At 43.4% G+C, this 18,375-nt stretch overlaps 1 protein-coding gene across 1 annotated transcript in view; it reads left to right on the forward strand.

The window, feature by feature from the left end:
• LOC134863627 (enhancer of mRNA-decapping protein 3-like) overlaps window positions 1-18,375 on the forward strand; it is a 28,972-nt gene that overhangs the window by 8,214 nt on the left and 2,383 nt on the right. Inside the window, exons 4-6 of the mRNA XM_063882253.1 lie at window positions 8,152-8,484; window positions 14,974-15,127; window positions 17,417-17,634. Coding sequence (XP_063738323.1) covers window positions 8,152-8,484; window positions 14,974-15,127; window positions 17,417-17,634 — 705 coding nt within the window. The remainder of the gene's footprint in view (window positions 1-8,151; window positions 8,485-14,973; window positions 15,128-17,416; window positions 17,635-18,375) is intronic.

The raw sequence follows: 18,375 nt of genomic DNA on the forward strand, positions 1-18,375 counted from the left end.
AAACCCGCTGAAATTGGATTATTTACGACGAAAACCGACGGGAAATACGGTTTTCACTCCATGACACTGAAACAATCTCTGTAATATCTATCACACTATAGATCCTTCACATCCACTGGAGGTAGGCTATATATTTTAGTGCCCGAACTATCCTACAATTTAGGATGTAACCACTAAAGGTAAGTGTGGTGGAAAGCTGCCGTGTCACGTTTTGAGAGCTGTGTACCATACTACATCCTGCACTGGGGATCAACGTAGCTGTTGCACGTTGTTTTTGTGAGACTGGGTTGAGAAAAGACGGGTATCAACAAGAGGAAAATGTGAACGCTACACAAGTGCCCCGACTTATCAAACGCATAACTGATCGCACAATAAGAAAGAGCAAAAAAGAAAGCCTTTCCGAGACTGATCTACGGCAACTCGTTTGGTCCAAACATTCACTATTAGTTTCCCTAATCCTGTAATCATCTCACTGCAAAATGAACTCTTATTCTAGCTCAATAATTGTGGCCATAGGAGTCGAGTAAGTACATTTACTCCAGCGCATGAATTGACTCTTTTTGTAGTGAAATTGTGCCTTTTTTATTTAAACCTGAACCAGGAGCATTCATCCTGTACGATGAATCGTCTGATTTATAACCGGTGATTAGCGATTTGAGGAACGTTAAATCTGTTGATACGGGTACGTTGTAAAGATAGACACGGTGTGTAAAATCTGCAGTCCACAGGGGGTAAAGGCGGTCAAAAGCCAGAGTCAACGGACATGTAGCCATAACAGCTGTGCGTGTGAGTAACGTTCAGCAGGGAGAGAGGAAGGGAGCCGCTGGAGAAGTGTTACGCAACAGGAGCACTAAGTAGAGACAGTACATACTGATATACACCTGAACATCAGCAGGAGAGGACTCTTTAAAGTAGAGACACTACATACTGATATACACCTGAACATCAGCAGGAGAGGACTCTTTAAAGTAGAGACTCTACATACTGATATACACCTGAACATCAGCAGGAGAGGACCCTTTAAAGTAGAGACTCTACATACTGATATACACCTGAACATCAGCAGGAGAGGACTCTTTAAAGTAGAGACACTACATACTGATATACACCTGAACATCAGCAGGAGAGGACTCTTTAAAGTAGAGACACCACATACTGATATACACCTGAACATCAGCAGGAGAGGACTCTTTAAAGTAGAGACTCTACATGCTGATATACACCTGAACATCAGCAGGAGAGGACTCTTTAAAGTAGAGACACTACATACTGATATACACCTGAACATCAGCAGGAGAGGACTCTTTAAAGTAGAGACTCTACATACTGATATACACCTGAACATCAGCAGGAGAGGACTCTTTAAAGTAGAGACTCTATATACTGATATACACCTGAACATCAGCAGGAGAGGACTCTTTAAAGTAGAGACACTACATACTGATATACACCTGAACATCAGCAGGAGAGGACTCTTTAAAGTAGAGACTCTATATACTGATATACACCTGAACATCAGCAGGAGAGGACTCTTTAAAGTAGAGACACTACATACTGATATACACCTGAACATCAGCAGGAGAGGACTCTTTAAAGTAGAGACTCTACATACTGATATACACCTGAACATCAGCAGGAGAGGACTCTTTAAAGTAGAGACACTACATACTGATATACACCTGAACATCAGCAGGAGAGGACTCTTTAAAGTAGAGACACTACATACTGATATAAACCTGAACATCAGCAGGAGAGGACTCTTTAAAGTAGAGACTGCTACATACTGATATACACCTGAACATCAGCAGGAGAGGACTCTTTAAAGTAGAGACGCTACATACTGATATACACCTGAACATCAGCAGGAGAGGACTCTTTAAAGTAGAGACACTACATACTGATATAAACCTGAACATCAGCAGGAGAGGACTCTTTAAAGTAGAGACGCTACATACTGATATACACCTGAACATCAGCAGGAGAGGACTCTTTAAAGTAGAGACACTACATACTGATATACACCTGAACATCAGCAGGAGAGGACTCTTTAAAGTAGAGACACTACATACTGATATACACCTGAACATCAGCAGGAGAGGACTCTTTAAAGTAGAGACTCTACATTAGGGATCGACCGATATGCTTTTTTCAGGGCCGATACCGATATCAATTATTACCAAAAAAGGAGTCCGATAACCGATATGTAAAACCGATATTACATTTTTTTTTTTTTAAAACCAATATGTCAGTTGTCAAAAAAAAGGCGATATGCAGCAGAAATGTAATTCAAAAGTATTTAATAGTTCTTATTTTGTAACACAAAGTGTAGGGAGCTGCCTGCAGCATTTAAAAAAAAATATGCATATAATGTAAAATCATAGAAAAATAGAAAAAGTAAATCATATCACTCCCTGATGTTTAATGAACTGAAAATGACAAACTAATGAATTAATTGAATAAATAAAATCACTCCCTGTAGATTAATGAACCAAAAAATGGCAAAAAAAACCACTTTGGTTTACTCAAGTCTAGTATTCCCAATTTAGCAAGAGTATGTTATGGTGGAGGAAGCAGAGCTTTTCTGCATTTTCTCCAGTGAGGTGGCTTCTGGTTTTTTCATATATAGCAGAGACCTCACTGAACACACGCTCACTTGGCACAGAAGAGGGTGGGGCACACAGGAACTTCCTTGCCTTTGGAGCAAGAAGCTTGAAACGGGTCTCATGTTGGCATATCATATCAACATCTCAGGTGATTGAGGTGTTTGTTTTAACTTCTTATGTGTGCAGTTAGCAAAGCACGTCATATGACAGGCCTACTGAGGTGACTTGCGCCACCAGTCATCCATTCACTCGCAGCGATGCAGATTGCAGACAAACGGACGGTCATAACTCGTAACAATAATGGGCCCAAGCCCGTATGACAGTCAAGTTTTTGACCGAAAAATGTCACGTTTATCTTGCTGTATCCACCCGTTGACCAATAAAAGTTTAAACAAATCTGATTTATCGTCAGTCAATTGCGACCAGGTAAGATAAACAGCTAGCTAGCCCTCTCCATAACACTGCCTGAAACATGTTATAAGTTAGCTCGAATAGCTAAACCTATCGTCTATCGTCTGTGACTGTCAGGCACTGATGAAAACTGAGGTTTAGAATGGTGTAGGCCTATTTATTAAAAATGCTTAGGGAAAGTGAGTAAAATGTAACAAATGATATCGCTGGTGTTTCACAGAATTTTAGCTGGGACAGAAAACTTTTAGGCTACTGGATAGGTAGATTTAAAATGACGAGTGACATCAGGCGAACCACGCTCCCTCCGTTGCGGACACTGATGTAACTCATAAGAAAACGAAATTATTCCAAATTAGTTCAATACAAATATAAGGTCTATAGACTACAGCTATATGAACTACCAAATTGTGAGACATTTAAACGTAACGTTACGTTTTGTAAATGGCTAGCTAGTTTGGATTATGTTTCAGTAGTTAGACTGACATCTATTAAGGCTCTATTGGCGAACTAGTAAACTAACGTGCATCAATCGGGAATTAGCTAAATGGAGGAAATGGGCGCTTTGCTTATGGGTCCGGAATGAAAGAGAATAGCTTACAAAGTGGTGGTATTGCAACTTCAGTGTAGTGGATTGTGATTCATTGCAACTTCAGCAATGAATGTACGTTACCTTACCTTTGAAAAAATAGCTCCGTACCGTTGAAGCCCATTCTGCTACTGCCTCGCTGAGAAGCCAAACTGTTCTGAGCATTCAGTCCTCCATCCTGATTGGCTGGATCCGTGCTCACTAACAAATCAGATGGTGTAGTGGGTGGGACAATGCTATCGACCACAGAGTGGCAAACGCAGGGAGTGAGAGACGCTTTACAGACAAAGTAGCGCGTTCCATTCTTTATCCATTTCAATATCGGCTTATCGGTGGAAAAAATGGCCGATACCGATTATTATAAAAATGCTAAATATCGGCCATAATAATCGGCCCGGCCGATAATTGGTCGATCCCTACTCTACATACTGACATACATCTGAACATCAGCAGGAGAGGACTCTTTAAAGTAGAGACTCTACATACTGATATACACCTGAACATCAGCAGGAGAGGACTCTTTAAAGTAGAGAAGCTACATACTGATATACACCTGAACATCAGCAGGAGAGAACTCTTTAAAGTAGAGACTCTACATACTGATATACACCTGAACATCAGCAGGAGAGGACTCTTTAAAGTAGAGACACTACATACTGATATACACCTGAACATCAGCAGGAGAGGACTCTTTAAAGTAGAGACACTACATACTGATATACAGCTGAACATCAGCAGGAGAGGACTCTTTAAAGTAGAGACACTACATACTGATATACACCTGAACATCAGCAGGAGAGGACTCTTTAAAGTAGAGACACTACATACTGATATACACCTGAACATCAGCAGGAGAGGACTCTTTATAGTAGAGAGACTACATACTGACATACACCTGAACATCAGCAGGAGAGGACTCTTTATAGTAGAGAGACTACATACTGATATACACCTGAACATCAGCAGGAGAGGACTCTTTAAAGTAGAGACACTACATACTGATATACACCTGAACATCAGCAGGAGAGGACTCTTTAAAGTAGAGACTGTACATACTGATATACACCTGAACATCAGCAGGAGAGGACTCTTTAAAGTAGAGACTCTACATACTGATATACACCTGAACATCAGCAGGAGAGGACTCTTTAAAGTAGAGACTCTACATACTGATATACACCTGAACATCAGCAGGAGAGGACTCTTTAAGTAGAGACGCTACATACTGATACTGTGAATGATGAAATCTAAATATTCTCTATGTCTTTAGTTGTGCGGTTGTGACCTTTTTTTTAGATATATAGCGGTTTAAAAAGAAAGCAGGGCTTTATGGGAAAAAGCTGCACACAATTTCCCCATCATATACAGAGGCAGTTTATGGGACAGCTTTCATAAGGGCAGAGTCAGGGGTTCCAGAGAACTCTTTTAATGAGACGTGTCTGAGTCATTCACAAAAAGCACTTTCTGAATTCCCATCTTTCTCTCCCAGAAAGATACATGGCAGATATTCAGACAAGCATTTCTGGAATCTTGAATAAGTGTTGGTCCACCCTGGCTTTCCCCTCTCTTTGGCCAGTGAGGGTTGGGGGCGGGGGGGTTGTTGGTATTGCGTGTGAAAGGACCGACCCTGCCCAGGACACTCAGCACTTTGGCCCCGTGCAATTTGGGCATTAGCTCCCCGTACACCAGCCTGAGAGCCAGAGATTAAAATAAAAACCTGAAAAGTAAACATTTCTTTCCACAATTGATATCGCTCTGGCCTCCCGAGCACACTGGGACAACATGGCTTCCTGTTGGGGGGGGCGTTTCCTGTGTGAGAGAGGGAGGGAAAGAGAGGACAGGAGGGCACGAAAAGCCAGGCTTTGCACAACCTCCTCTTTAAGGAGAGAGGGGGGGGGGTGTTTATTGATCTTAGTCACACACATATTGTAAAGAGGAACTTTGGTACAAGCCGTTAGCACGCTATGGGAATCTGGGGGGGGGGGGCTGGTCCCATGCTTCTGGATAAGAACTGCTGACCGGCAGGGAGATGGGGTCCAGAGGTGGGAGGAGTACTCAGATCTTGTTCTTGAGTAAAGTAGAAGTACTCAGATCTTGTACTTGAGTAAAGTAGAAGTACTCAGGTCTTGTTCTTGAGTAAAGTAGAAGTACTCAGATCTTGTACTTGAGTAAAGTAGAAGTACTCAGATCTTGTACTTGAGTAAAGTAGAAGTACTCAGGTCTTGCTCTTGAGTAAAGTAGAAGTACTCAGGTCTTGTACTTGAGTAAAGTAGAAGTATTCAGATCTTGTACTTGAGTAAAAGTAGAAGTACTCAGATCTTGTTCTTGAGTAAAGTAGAAGTACTCAGGTCTTGTACTTGAGTAAAGTAGAAGTACTCAGATCTTGTATTTGAGTAAAGTAGAAGTACTCAGATCTTGTTCTTGAGTAAAGTAGAAGTACTCAGGTCTTGTACTTGAGTAAAGTAGAAGTACTCAGATCTTGTACTTGAGTAAAGTAGAAGTACTCAGATCTTGTACTTGAGTAAAGTAGAAGTACTCAGGTCTTGTACTTGAGTAAAGTAGAAGTACTCAGGTCTTGTACTTGAGTAGAGTAGAAGTACTCAGATCTTGTACTTGAGTAAAGTAGAAGTACTCAGGTCTTGTACTTGAGTAAAGTAGAAGTACCAGAGTGTAGGAATACTCTGTCACAGTGAAAGTATTCTAAATGTTCCTCCAGTGAAAGTAGAAAGTACTCTCCTCTAAATGTACTTAAAGTAGCGACAGTAAAAGTAGTCATTGTCTGATTGGTCCATTTCAGAATAATATCTCTGATATGTTTTATAATGATTGATCATTAAAGTGTTCTCAGAGCTGGTAAAGGTGCAGCTAGTTTGAATGGCTTTGTATACTGCAGGGTAGCTGCTGGATTTACTGCAGGTGAACTACAGTCTGATTTAAGGGATTATATTTACCATCAGTAATCCTAATCTGCCTAGCAACTAAAGGGATTAAATAAATGGAGTGGAGTAAAAGTACACCATTTACCTCTGAATTCTAGTGGAGCACAAAGTAGCATAATCTGGAAATACTCAAGTAAAGTACAAGTACCTCACAGAAGTACAGTACTTGAGTAAATCTTCCCTCCTCTGAGCATGTTAGAGGGTGTAGCATTATCTCCCACATGCTTCCGCAACAAAGCACTTTCTTAATTAGGAGTCAGTGAAGATGTGTGTGTTTTCTGCTCTCAGATCAATGTGACTCTGAAGCGATACCGGTGTTCCCTGCCGAGCCTCCCAGTGTCTTGCGTGCGACAGTGACGGTAGCGTGAGACCGAGCCTCTCAGCTAGCGTGAGAGCTCAGCGTGGCTAAAGCTGAAGGCCAGGTTTTTCCAGTTCTTTTTTTTTTTTGTTCTTTGTTCATTTTTTTTTTGTTTGTGCATACATGTATGTAAACTTTATTGAGGGACGCTCAGGCGGCCATTGTATGTTCTGTGTATACAGCGTTTTTTTCTCAGGTGGTTAAAGTAACTTGCAGAGGAGAAGGAAGGACAGAGTTACATAACATGGAGAGTGAGGAGTATCCAGAGCTCAGGAGCTTATAATTATATCTTACATTTGGTTTATCTGACTAACAAGAGGACACACTAAGAACAGCAGGATCTTTCAGGCACCTGTATTAGTTTCAAGTACATTTAAGGATGTTTAATAAGAAAGTTCAATAGTTTCTGAGGTTATGAGAGGTTTTCTGGTTTGAGGTTAAACTCAAAATGATCTGATTGTACCCCAAAACTCATCCTTCTACTCCGAGTTCATAAGATGATTGTTGATGCCATCGATCATGAACTGTTTACGTCACCGTCTGAACTGTGAATTAGATGAAGCATTTCATCCTGATGTTGGGATATCTCCTCACTAATTACATTTGGAAAATAATAACCCTGTTCCTTTCCCATGAACTGCAAGTGCCCTTTCCATGTTGTGTGTCCTAGTTTTTTCCTAAGTGAATCCTGAACTCAGGGAATACCTCAAGCCCCTGATTAGCTTGTATGAGCAGTAAATCAATATTCATGCATTTGTAAAGAACGTACATTTATGCATTTTTCAAAGACATTATGTATCTACAGTTTGGGTCAGCGATCAACATCTCTTTAAATACTCCTTTAATACTTTAGGGGGAGTTTTCTGGGTGACAAGTACATTACTCTGCTTGCAACTACACGGGTACTGTTTTGAAATGTGGTGTTTTAATTACTGGACTTTAAATGAATTGTCTCTAGAAATTGAATTCATGTTTTCTCTTTAAATCTCTGTCAACATCGGCAACAAGTGAACATAACAGAAATAAATGTGCATTACATCGAGTGGAAAATAAAGACAAAGTGAAGTTGAAACATATTTAGTCTTTTTTCATTTGGTTATTAAAATAAATGAAAAGGCATTTGACGTTGATGATGGATTCTACAGTTTGTCAATATAGTTCTTTGACTTGGTGCGACAGTGTGGGGTTCAGGTTTTTGGCTGATAATGACTTTATTTTTGCTTATACTGTACCCCACTGTCTCTGATCCCACAGGTCAGTCAAACGGCAGAGGGGCGACGCAGGCCGCACAGAAGAAAAGCGCCGTGAGGAATGGTGGCGCCGGAGGTCCGAGGACGAGACTGGATGAGTGCTTCGGAGGCGGGACGGACGAGAACATGGACTTCGACTTCGACTTCGAGGGGAACCTGGCTCTGTTCGATAAAGCCGCCGTCTTCTCCCAGATCGCCGGCAGCAGTAGAGCGCAGCCTCCGGGCTCACAGGGCGACCAGCAGACGTACCGCCACGACCAGAACATCCTGGAGGTGAAGCCCATCGTTTACCGACAGATACAGGTGCCGCAGCACGGGGGCACAGAATACTGTAGCGGTGAGAACAACACACACACATACACACACACAAAAGTACATAGTCAGGAGGTCTTTGACGTAGTTTTAAGTGCTGCAGATAATTGTATATATGAGGGAACTCTTTCAAAAGTAGAACGAGTTCTTCGCTACAGTCAAAAAACACCAAAATTGTGAAAAAAAGTCATAGTTTTGTGAGGAAAAATGTCAATGAGTCAGAAAGTCAAATTGTGATTTAAAAAAAAAGTCTAATTGTGAGAAAAACTATTAACTATAAAACTCAAGTAGCTAACGGGCTTTTTCAAAGAAATGACGGCAGAGGGAGGACATGGACATGTTGGTGCTTCATTTATCAGTGAGCGTGACACACTGTTGGTTTTGGAAGGAGTCCTATTTTTCCGCTGTGTTTAATCTTTCACCAGGAGGACATCTGTTTATCAGCACTGTTGCAGCTCCAACCAAAAGGTACCTTTCTACACTCAGTTCTCCTGGGAAGTTCCTACTGAGGAATGTGCTGTAGTGTCCCATTAAGCACTATGACCAAAACAACATGCACTATAAAGGGGAGGAAGGTCACCTGGGGTCAGTCTGACTGGACTCAGATCCTCCTGGTTATCATGACCTTTGAGTCCACACACCTCCTGCTGTACGCCCACGCAGATAATGACTTTTTCACACTTCAGCTCACCCTCAGCTGAGTGTTACATAACTGGTTAATGTGGACATCATGTAAGTGAGTGGCACGCTCACACTCAGCCCCAGGGGTCAAAACCCATCTCCTTCTTTGTCTGTTCACAGGTTAAAGAGACCCTTTCTCACACTTTCTCCTGTAATGTGTTCTATAGGTTCTTTAGTGCATGTAAATGGTCTGCAAGGCTAAAATCCCTGTGTTCCCACCAGATGGAGTCTCTCTCCCACGCATGTTTACTATGAAAAGGTGATAAGGCAAGGCATGAGGGGTGACAAATGACAGGAGAGAGATGCTTTACTTAAAATGTCAAGAATAATGTTTAAATGTGGACGGCTATGGCTCTGAGATCTGCAGTTTGATACCCAAGTGTCCATGGGCAGGACGCTGAGCCATGCAATTACTCCTGGAGCCATACTAAAAAAACTCTGAGTCTTTAGACTTAAAAAGTGCTTTATAAAGAAACAAACATTAAGCAATTTAAGTCAAAATGTCTCAAATAAATAAGAGATCCTGAGAGTAAAGCTGAATTTGAAGTGGAGCTTTCAATATATCTGCCACCAGAAGTAATTGATTTATTCTAGACATCTTAAAAGGGGATTGCTCTCCCATGTCGTGCAGTCTTTTCCTGATCAGTGATAGGATAACCTGGAAGAGGCAGTGATTGTGCAGCAGCTCAGCATGTCTACCATCCTGCAGACGGCTGCTTAACGGAGCCTCCTGTTTGTTACCGTGCAGCCGCTCTGCTTCCCAGGGCTGTCATCATAATCCCCGTCCTCTGCTCTCTGTAATTAGCGTGCCGCCGCTCAGCCTTACATAAACAGCTCCTCCGCTCTGACCTGGAACCTCTGCCAGTAAACGCATACACCAACAACGTGAGAAAGGAGACAGAAAAACAAAGTGCCCGTCTCGACGTGAGGGCTGCCATAACGCGCTGGCATCAGTGTGTGCGTCGGGCATGCTCCTATAGGCTGTAGTGAATGTGAAGGTTGCAGTCTGTTTGTGTTTAGTTCTGCTATTGTCTTGATTTCCTGTGCTGGGATTGATTCCAGCTGTGCAGCAACACACACTGCAAGCCAGACAACTGTTCTTCAGCTCAGATTTTATTTATATCACTACGGAGGAAAGCTGGAAAGAAAAGCTCCGTGATGAAACTGCATTATGTTAGGGGGAGAAAAAAGGCAAACCTGATGCATTTTTCAAGCTAAAGCTTCTATTGTTGTAATCCTTTTATACGAGTGTCGTATATTCAAAGTAAAATGAGCAGGTGTGCAGGCTGCAAAACAAAGGTGTGCCTTCATCAAAAAAACATGTGTGTGTGATCTTCCCTTAAAGCTGCGTTATGTTAGGTGAAGAAAAGGCAAACGCGGCAATCATGCTACAGTTTTATCCATTAATATGAAGCTATTTTACACCAGATGTGCGGGATAATAATGAGCAACAGTGTGCAGGTTTTTTGGTTCCTTCAGCTGATGGTCGCTTCCTGTTGTGTTTATTAAAGACGTATCGGTATGAAAGGAAGCGGGTCATTTTCTAACCTCAGGACCCCAGGATCGATGTGAGCCTCTGTGTGACCTTCTCTTGAAACTGCATCGTGATAGGTGGAGAAAAGGCAAAGCTGTCAGATGATGCATCGTTAAAGCTGCAGCTGCAAGTCATTTTATACAAACCAGCAACAGTGTTCAGGACGTACGGTTCCCTACATCTGTTGATGTGTTAAATTCTGTGGAAAAAATCTATTTTTGAGAACAGTTTCTAATTCTGAGGAAAAGTCAAACTACAAGAATCCTGCAGGTGCATCCATTAGCAGTTTAACGTAAGCCTGATTATTGTTTATGAGTCTGCAACAGAAGGGGTGTAGCGTTGTGTATCTGAGGGGAAGTATGTTCACTATTGGATAGAAGCAAACTTAAACTCCAGTGTTGCTTCATGGTGTGATTTGACTCTGTTGACCTGATCCGGGCGCAGGTCAACAGAGTTCATTTCTCCTTTCGCTGCAGCCGAGAGAGTGAGCCTCGTCTCACCCTCCCTCACCCTCGCAGCTCTGAGTCACACATGGCCCGCATCCAACCGGTGAGTATTGCTTTCAGTCCCGTCAGTTCACTTGTCACGTTTGAAGGATTGCTTCCAGCTCAGTTTATTTTAGTGCCGCTGAATAATCATGGCTACCCGGTTTAGCTAGTTGAGCTTTGTTTTTCACACCACATCGAAAGTGGGTGTGTGTGTGTGTGTGTGTGTGTGTGTGTGTGTGTGTTATTAAGACGTTCACCTGCTGGCGGGATGGATGAAGAGCAATTACTGTTTAAACTCCCTCTTCCTCTAAGCTTAGCACGGGAGGAAGCCGCTTGCACGACACAAAGTCAGGTTTTTCTTTTTGCTTATCGCTCACGTGAGGGTTGGCTCGTTCCAAATAGTTTTCCTGGCCACTGAAACATGTGAGCGGTGTTTGTGCTGTTGCCTGTAAAAGAATAGTGGGAGGGCGGCGGGGCCAAACTCAAGATAAGCAAGAATCTCAGTCAGGCACTGTGTGTGTGTGTGATGAGGTGTGTGTGATGAGGTGTGTGTGTGATGAGGTGTGAACTACTGTTTGTCCTGGTTTTGCATACCGAGGCCACCAAGTTCTCAGCTACCAGTGCAGAGATGTGCAGGAGGTCTTTAAGGGAGTCAAGGGCCTCCCAGCAGCTTTATTTATCAAAGGGATCCTGAGCCTCGCTGCCCCGCCCCCCCCCCCAGCTTGACTTCCATTACCCTCCTGATGTGCCACGGGCAACAGACAGCTAAAGATTAGCAAAGGCTCTTTAAAGGTCTCCACACACTTAGGGTTGTACAGTGAGAACGGGCTCAACTGTAACTCTGTCACACCGTCGGAAACACACACTGATGGAAAGGTCAGGTGACTTTATGGGAGAAGACGCAGAAAACCAGAGCACTTTCTCAGCTAAGGTGAACTCAAAAGCAGGTAATACTCAGCACCTCCACCATCGCATCAAGCTGGTGTATTCAGAAGTTATTAAAGAGGTCCAGTCCGCATGGTGCCGGGCCTTTCACAGTAACATAGATAACCCGTTTGGTAATAATGGACTGCTATAATAAAGCAACTTCTGTTTTATTACACCCTCACATTCCTGCACTTGTATTGACTCTCTGGGAGCTCTCCAGTTCAACCAATATCCACTGCTGGCCAGTAATGGGTTAAGTGTCCTCATTTGTTCCTTATGGTCCGGATCGTGAGGGTACAAGTCTTGCTTCCTTGTCACTTCTCTGGTGTTATCAACAAGTCTTGTATTTCTATTTGTGCACGTGTAAGAAAAGGTGGTTTACTCTGTGGTGTAAGGGATGCGTGTTTTCTTATTTTCTCAACTCTGGAACATCTGCTTTGCCTTTTTTGTGAAGCATCATTTCCAAGCAGCAACCTCCAGCACTGATTGTATAGAAGTCTATGAGAAAACGACCCGACCTCTCACTTGATTTATTACCTCAGTGAACATCTCTAGTCTCAAAACAGGCTAATCCTCGTTCTGTTTAGAGTACAGTTGATAAAGCAGGGTATGCTTTAGGGTATTCTCCCTTGTGATTGGCAGGGCAGTACCTCAGTGTTATCTGGGTTGAGCTTTTACAACGTGTTGCAGACGAGAGACCGCAGAGAAGGATATATAAAGAGGGGGAAAGTCGGATTTGAAGTGTGAACCGAACTTGCGGAAATCTTGAATACAGAGAGTAATTACTGGTGCTTGATCAAAGAAATCATTTGATATGCTTAAAAAATCCTCTGCTGGACATATTCTAAAACATAAAGACTATAAATGTTTTGTTTTATAACCACTGGCAGATCTGTCAAGACACTGAAAGGGTAACTAACCCCTTTAACGGTCCCTCCTGCGGTTCCTTCCTCTTGAACTGACAGTTGTAAGGCGTTATCTAGAGGGCAGCACCGTGGGAATTGTAGTCTTTTAAACGTCCTTGACTACAGAGGGCGACAGTACGTGGCCCTTTTTACACACTAACTCTGAAAGCATTCTCGCCTCCCCCATGTTTCCTCCTCCCAGATCTCTCACCACGAGCCGGTGGGATAGAGGTGCAGGTGTTCCTATATTTATGAAGTGTGTCCCATTTTTTTGTCACGCCATCCCGCATGCATGTTTTGACTGAGAAGGCAGCCGATGTGGGGGGTCCTTCAGTCCCGGAGCTGAGGGACGGGGATCGGTCAGAAACCATGTGACGGTGCGTGTGAACTGGAGGCCTGCGGGGGGGAAGGCGTCTCATTCCGCCTGCTTCATGTTTGTCATGTTTTGTAAAAGCTGCCAATCTTCCCTTTTGTTTGGAGGACAGGAAAAGGGAGAATCTTGCGTGATGGGAACAGGATAGGGTGCCCAGGGGAGCGGGCTCCTGCAGGGGTGTTTCTCTGGTGGTTATCTTAGAGGTCAGGTTTCAGCTGCTGTTGATCACGGTGCTCTGAGGGAGTGACACAGTGCTGAGGATGGTGTGATTCAGGAGTGTGATGCATGTCAGATCATTGCAATGGATGCATGTGTACAAGAGTACAGAAATGCATAAGAATAACCTTCATCTTCAGTCGACTTTTGACTAGATAAAATGCTCAAATCTGATTTTAGATTGAGGTGTTCAACAAATACCTTGTGTTATCTTCCTCCCATTACTCAAATGCCACTGTGTTTTACAGCCCAGCACATAAACAGTAACAAAAGCAACATGTTTTTGGTAGAGTAATGTATTCATAGGGACCTTATGTGATGAACACTGCAAAGGAAATGTCTTTTAGGCGCTGTTGAATACAACGAGAGGAAAGTAAGAGCTACAGGTAACCTTTCCCTCAATACAACAGCCTTCCTTTCACACAGTATTAACCTCAACATACTCTGTAAACTAAACAATGGATGACTTCCTTTCATAATGTCCCAGAACTTTCAATTATATAGGTAAACTAAAGGAGAATCATTAGAGGCAATAAAAGGAGCTGCTGACGGTCATGATCCGTGTCTCGTGTCTGTCATGTCCTTGTGTTGTGCTTTATTTTGAAATGTTGTCCCTCTTGTGTCACTCGTTAAGCTTCACTTCCTGCCTGCGTTTCCCTCCTGTGCCTGATTGCTGTATTGTGTTCACCTGTTGCCCCTGTGTTTCTCCTCCCCCTTCCAGCTGTCTCTCGTCTTGTGATTACCCTTTTGTATTTAGTCCCTGTTCCCCTTTTGTCTGTTGTTCGGTCGTCGTCATTTCTCACCTGATCCCGTCCATGGTACCTGCCTGTTCCTGTCGCCCTTCATGTCTGAAGCTGAGTGTCCTGGTGACCCTTGCTTCATGATTTCATCAACACCTTTTGAATAAAGCTCGCTTTTTGATTTTGACCCTTACCTGCTTCCACTGACTTTTTGAGTGATATACAGCATGTAGTTATTTGCATATAGTGACAGGAATGACGAGTAGGAGAGGGTGCACTGCCAACTCGGTGCACAATAAAGTATTACCTGTAAGGCCTGGGAAATGGATCAAAAGTTGGTCACAGTAATAAACCATCAAACGAGATGGATTCTCATGCAGTGTTACCGCACGGCGTGGGCGTTGGCCATCTCGTTTTATCAGCGATGTGACATTGCTAATTTTTATGGGAAAGTTACCGGTGCCTTACATTTACCAATAAGTCATTCAGGTTTGTTTTGGCAGGAAGTTTAAGACAACTGAGCAGGAATGTTAATGACAGAGGTTATTGTTGGTGTTAGAAATTCGGATGATGTTTCCATAAAACACTAAACCATCCTCTGTGTGGAACAGCATTTAAAACTTCCCCCTCTCCTTGGGTTTGCCCTACAGACTCAGGCCTGGTGGTGCCCAGCGTGACCCTCGACCTTCATAAGCGTTTGTTAGCGGCCGCAGAGCGCTGGGGGCTGTCTGTGGAGCGCCGGCTGGAGAGCATCGGGGTTAGCGCCAGTCAGATGGCCCTCACTCTTCTGGGCGGACCAAACAGGTGAGAGAATACACTCTGGCTGCAGGAATAGGTCCTAAATACCTGGGAATGAGTTATCATTTTACTACTTATGTTTCCCTTTTTGGAAGCTAACATTTTTTTGAAAGTTCCTTTATAGCCCAACATTAGCCGCCTTTAGCTTAGCGGTGGTGACGTGAAGTCATGTGACCGTGCTGTAGTTCCTTTATAGCCAACATTAGCCTCCTTTAGCTTAGCGGTGGTGACGTGAAGTCATGTGACCGTGCTGTAGTTCCTTTATAGCCCAACATTAGCCTCCTTTAGCTTAGCGGTGGTGAGGTGAAGTCATGTGACCGTGCTGTAGTTCCTTTATAGCCCAACATTAGCCTCCTTTAGCTTAGCGGTGGTGACGTGAAGTCATGTGACCGTGCTGTAGTTCCTTTATAGCCCAACATTAGTCTCCTTTAGCTTAGCGGTGGGGACGTGAAGTCATGTGACCGTGCTGTAGTTCCTCTATAGCCCAACATTAGCCGCCTTTAGCTTAGCGGTGGAGACGTGAAGTCATGTGACCGTGCTGTAGTTCCTCTATAGCCCAACATTAGCCGCCTTTAGCTTAGCGGTGGTGAGGTGAAGTCATGTGACCGTGCTGTAGTTCCTCTATAGCCCAACATTAGCCTCCTTTAGCTTAGCGGTGGTGACGTGAAGTCATGTGACCGTGCTGTAGTTCCTCTATAGCCCAACATTAGCCTCCTTTAGCTTAGCGGTGGTGAGGTGAAGTCGTGACCGTGCTGTAGTTCCTTTATATAGGGTGACCAAACGTCCTCTTTTGCCCGGACATGTCCTCTTTTTACGTCCTGTCCGGAGCGTCCGGGGGGGTTTTATAAATTCATGAAAACGCCCGGTTTTCACTGTTGGGACCATTAAGCGTGTACTTAAATTGACTGGCGCTTCCCCCCACCCCCCAACAATCGCAAGTGTCCTCTTTTTCGCTACCTCAAATCTGGTCACCCTACTTTATAGCCCAACATTAGCCTCCTTTAGCTTAGCGGTGGTGAGGTGAAGTCATGTGACCGTGCTGTAGTTCCTTGTGATATTGGGCTGTTTTTAAATATAATTTGATTGAAGGTAGTCAGTTAATGGAACACATAGCTCGACTGTGATTGGTTTCAATCTGAAGAATGTGCAGCCAGGTGCCAAACCATCCCTGTGAGAGCAGTTATGTAATCCTTACAGCTGGTATGTCTTACTTTTTGTTTACATGTCCTGTTTCCCCGTTTCCATGGCCATCATCTTTACGACCGTGTTTCTACATACGTTACACGGTGTTCACCTCATACCCCCCCAGGGTCTGTTTTCTAAGAAAAGCTGTGCAGAAGGTTAGAAACACGTGAAGCAGATCTGCAGCTCGGTGTTGTTGAGTGTGATTTAGGATGAAAGAACCGCAGCGCTGAGGATCGTATAACAAACAGGTTTACTGTCTCAGATGGTTTTATCATACTGTGTGTCTCAAGTTTACTCTGCAGCTACTGTGGGCTCAGATCAGGTGTGTTGTTGTATTGTTACAGCAGGATTACACACACTACAAAGCTCTCTATCCCCTGCCGACAAGTCGTGCACTTCACGCTCAAGTTTCCTTATTTTCTTGCCTGCATGTCCAGGAATAAAAACAGCTGATGGGTCATCTTAAAGCACGTCTTATCCGACATAGTATGGGTAAAATATATTCTGGTGTCCTGTGGGGTTTGTATGATCAATAACTAATTAAATATTTGCATTGCATAGTGAGTTATAATAAATGTTAGAACAATTGCACCATAAGCATGTATTTACTACATGTTTTAGATCCAGTCTTCCTGCACTCGGGTCAATCTGCAATATATGGACAATTGTTGGTTTGCTGATTTTTGGATTAGTGCATTTTTTTTTTAATGTATCTGTTTTAATATTTCTATTTGTTAGTTTGTTTTGTTATTTATCATAAATAACTGTTGTTGTAAAGCCCCTTTCTTTTACCTTTAGTGGATGTTATTCAAGCCTTATATCCTGCACTTTTTGGGGGTCATTTGTCCTATTGTGAAAAACAATTTGGTCTCAAATTGGACCAACTTGCATATCTACAAAAGACTTGTTTTTCTGATCAGTTTGGTACTAATTCTTATTATTGTTCCAGGTATGATTAACCCCAGTGTAAGTGATCATTGCACACTGCTTTAGAACACACACATGCTATGTGTACTGGCCGGATGAAGGACTCCTGGTTCTTATTATTTGATGACATATTGTCTGGTTGCACTTTCTCTCTGGAGTAAATCTCCTCTGTAACATCCCCAGACTCACCCCTAAGAACGTGCACCAGAGGCCCACGGTGGTGGTCCTGTGCGGGCCTCACATGCAGGGGGCGCAGGGCATCAGCTGTGCGCGGCACCTGGCCAACCACCAGGTGGAGCTCATCCTCTTCCTGCCCAACTGCCTCAAGATGCAGGAGTGTGTCAGCAGCGAGGTGCAGCTGTACAACCAGACCAGCAGCCAGCAGGTGGCCAGGGTCAAAGGTCACACACACACACACACACACACACACACACACACACACACATTCAAACAGACACACACACACACACACACACACACACACACACACACACACACACACACACACACACACAGACACAGACACAGACACACACACACACACACACACACACACACACACACACACACACACACACACACAGGTAAATGTCGCCCTCTAGTGGAGCAGCAGCACTTTTACATCGACATGTTTCAAATTCCTTTAGATTGTTGTCTTGGGCTGATTAAACACAGGTAAGGACATCATGTAAGACAGACCAGCCGTGAGTAAATGAAAACACACACAGGAAGTTCATGTCTCACAAATTAAAGTGTTGAGGCAAAGACATTGATGGATATTTGGAGATGTAGGCCAGCTTGAATAGTGTTTTAAAAGCGCCTCCCAGAGCTCAGAGTTAAGTCTGGCTGAATGGAGGACGGGAGTTGCTTTTCAGTCTCTCATCTTATGCTTCCTCTCTTCATACTTCTTCTGGTAACTGGGAAATCATTCCTCATCTTGGAGGATCCTCTTAGCAGTTGTATAGATCTGTCCCTTCCACATGGTCTCACCTTAACAAGGTAACAGACGTGGCCGCAGACCAACAATATGGAACCAACGCGGCAGCTTCGGCTGGAAACAACGCTCCTCTAAAAGAAGTGTCTCCAGAATGTCTCCGGGTTCAGTTATCTGACAGATCCTGTGCAACAGAAATGTATTCCTT

Source organism: Eleginops maclovinus, chromosome 4 (assembly GCF_036324505.1).
Source record: "Eleginops maclovinus isolate JMC-PN-2008 ecotype Puerto Natales chromosome 4, JC_Emac_rtc_rv5, whole genome shotgun sequence".
NCBI lineage: Eukaryota > Metazoa > Chordata > Actinopteri > Perciformes > Eleginopidae > Eleginops > Eleginops maclovinus.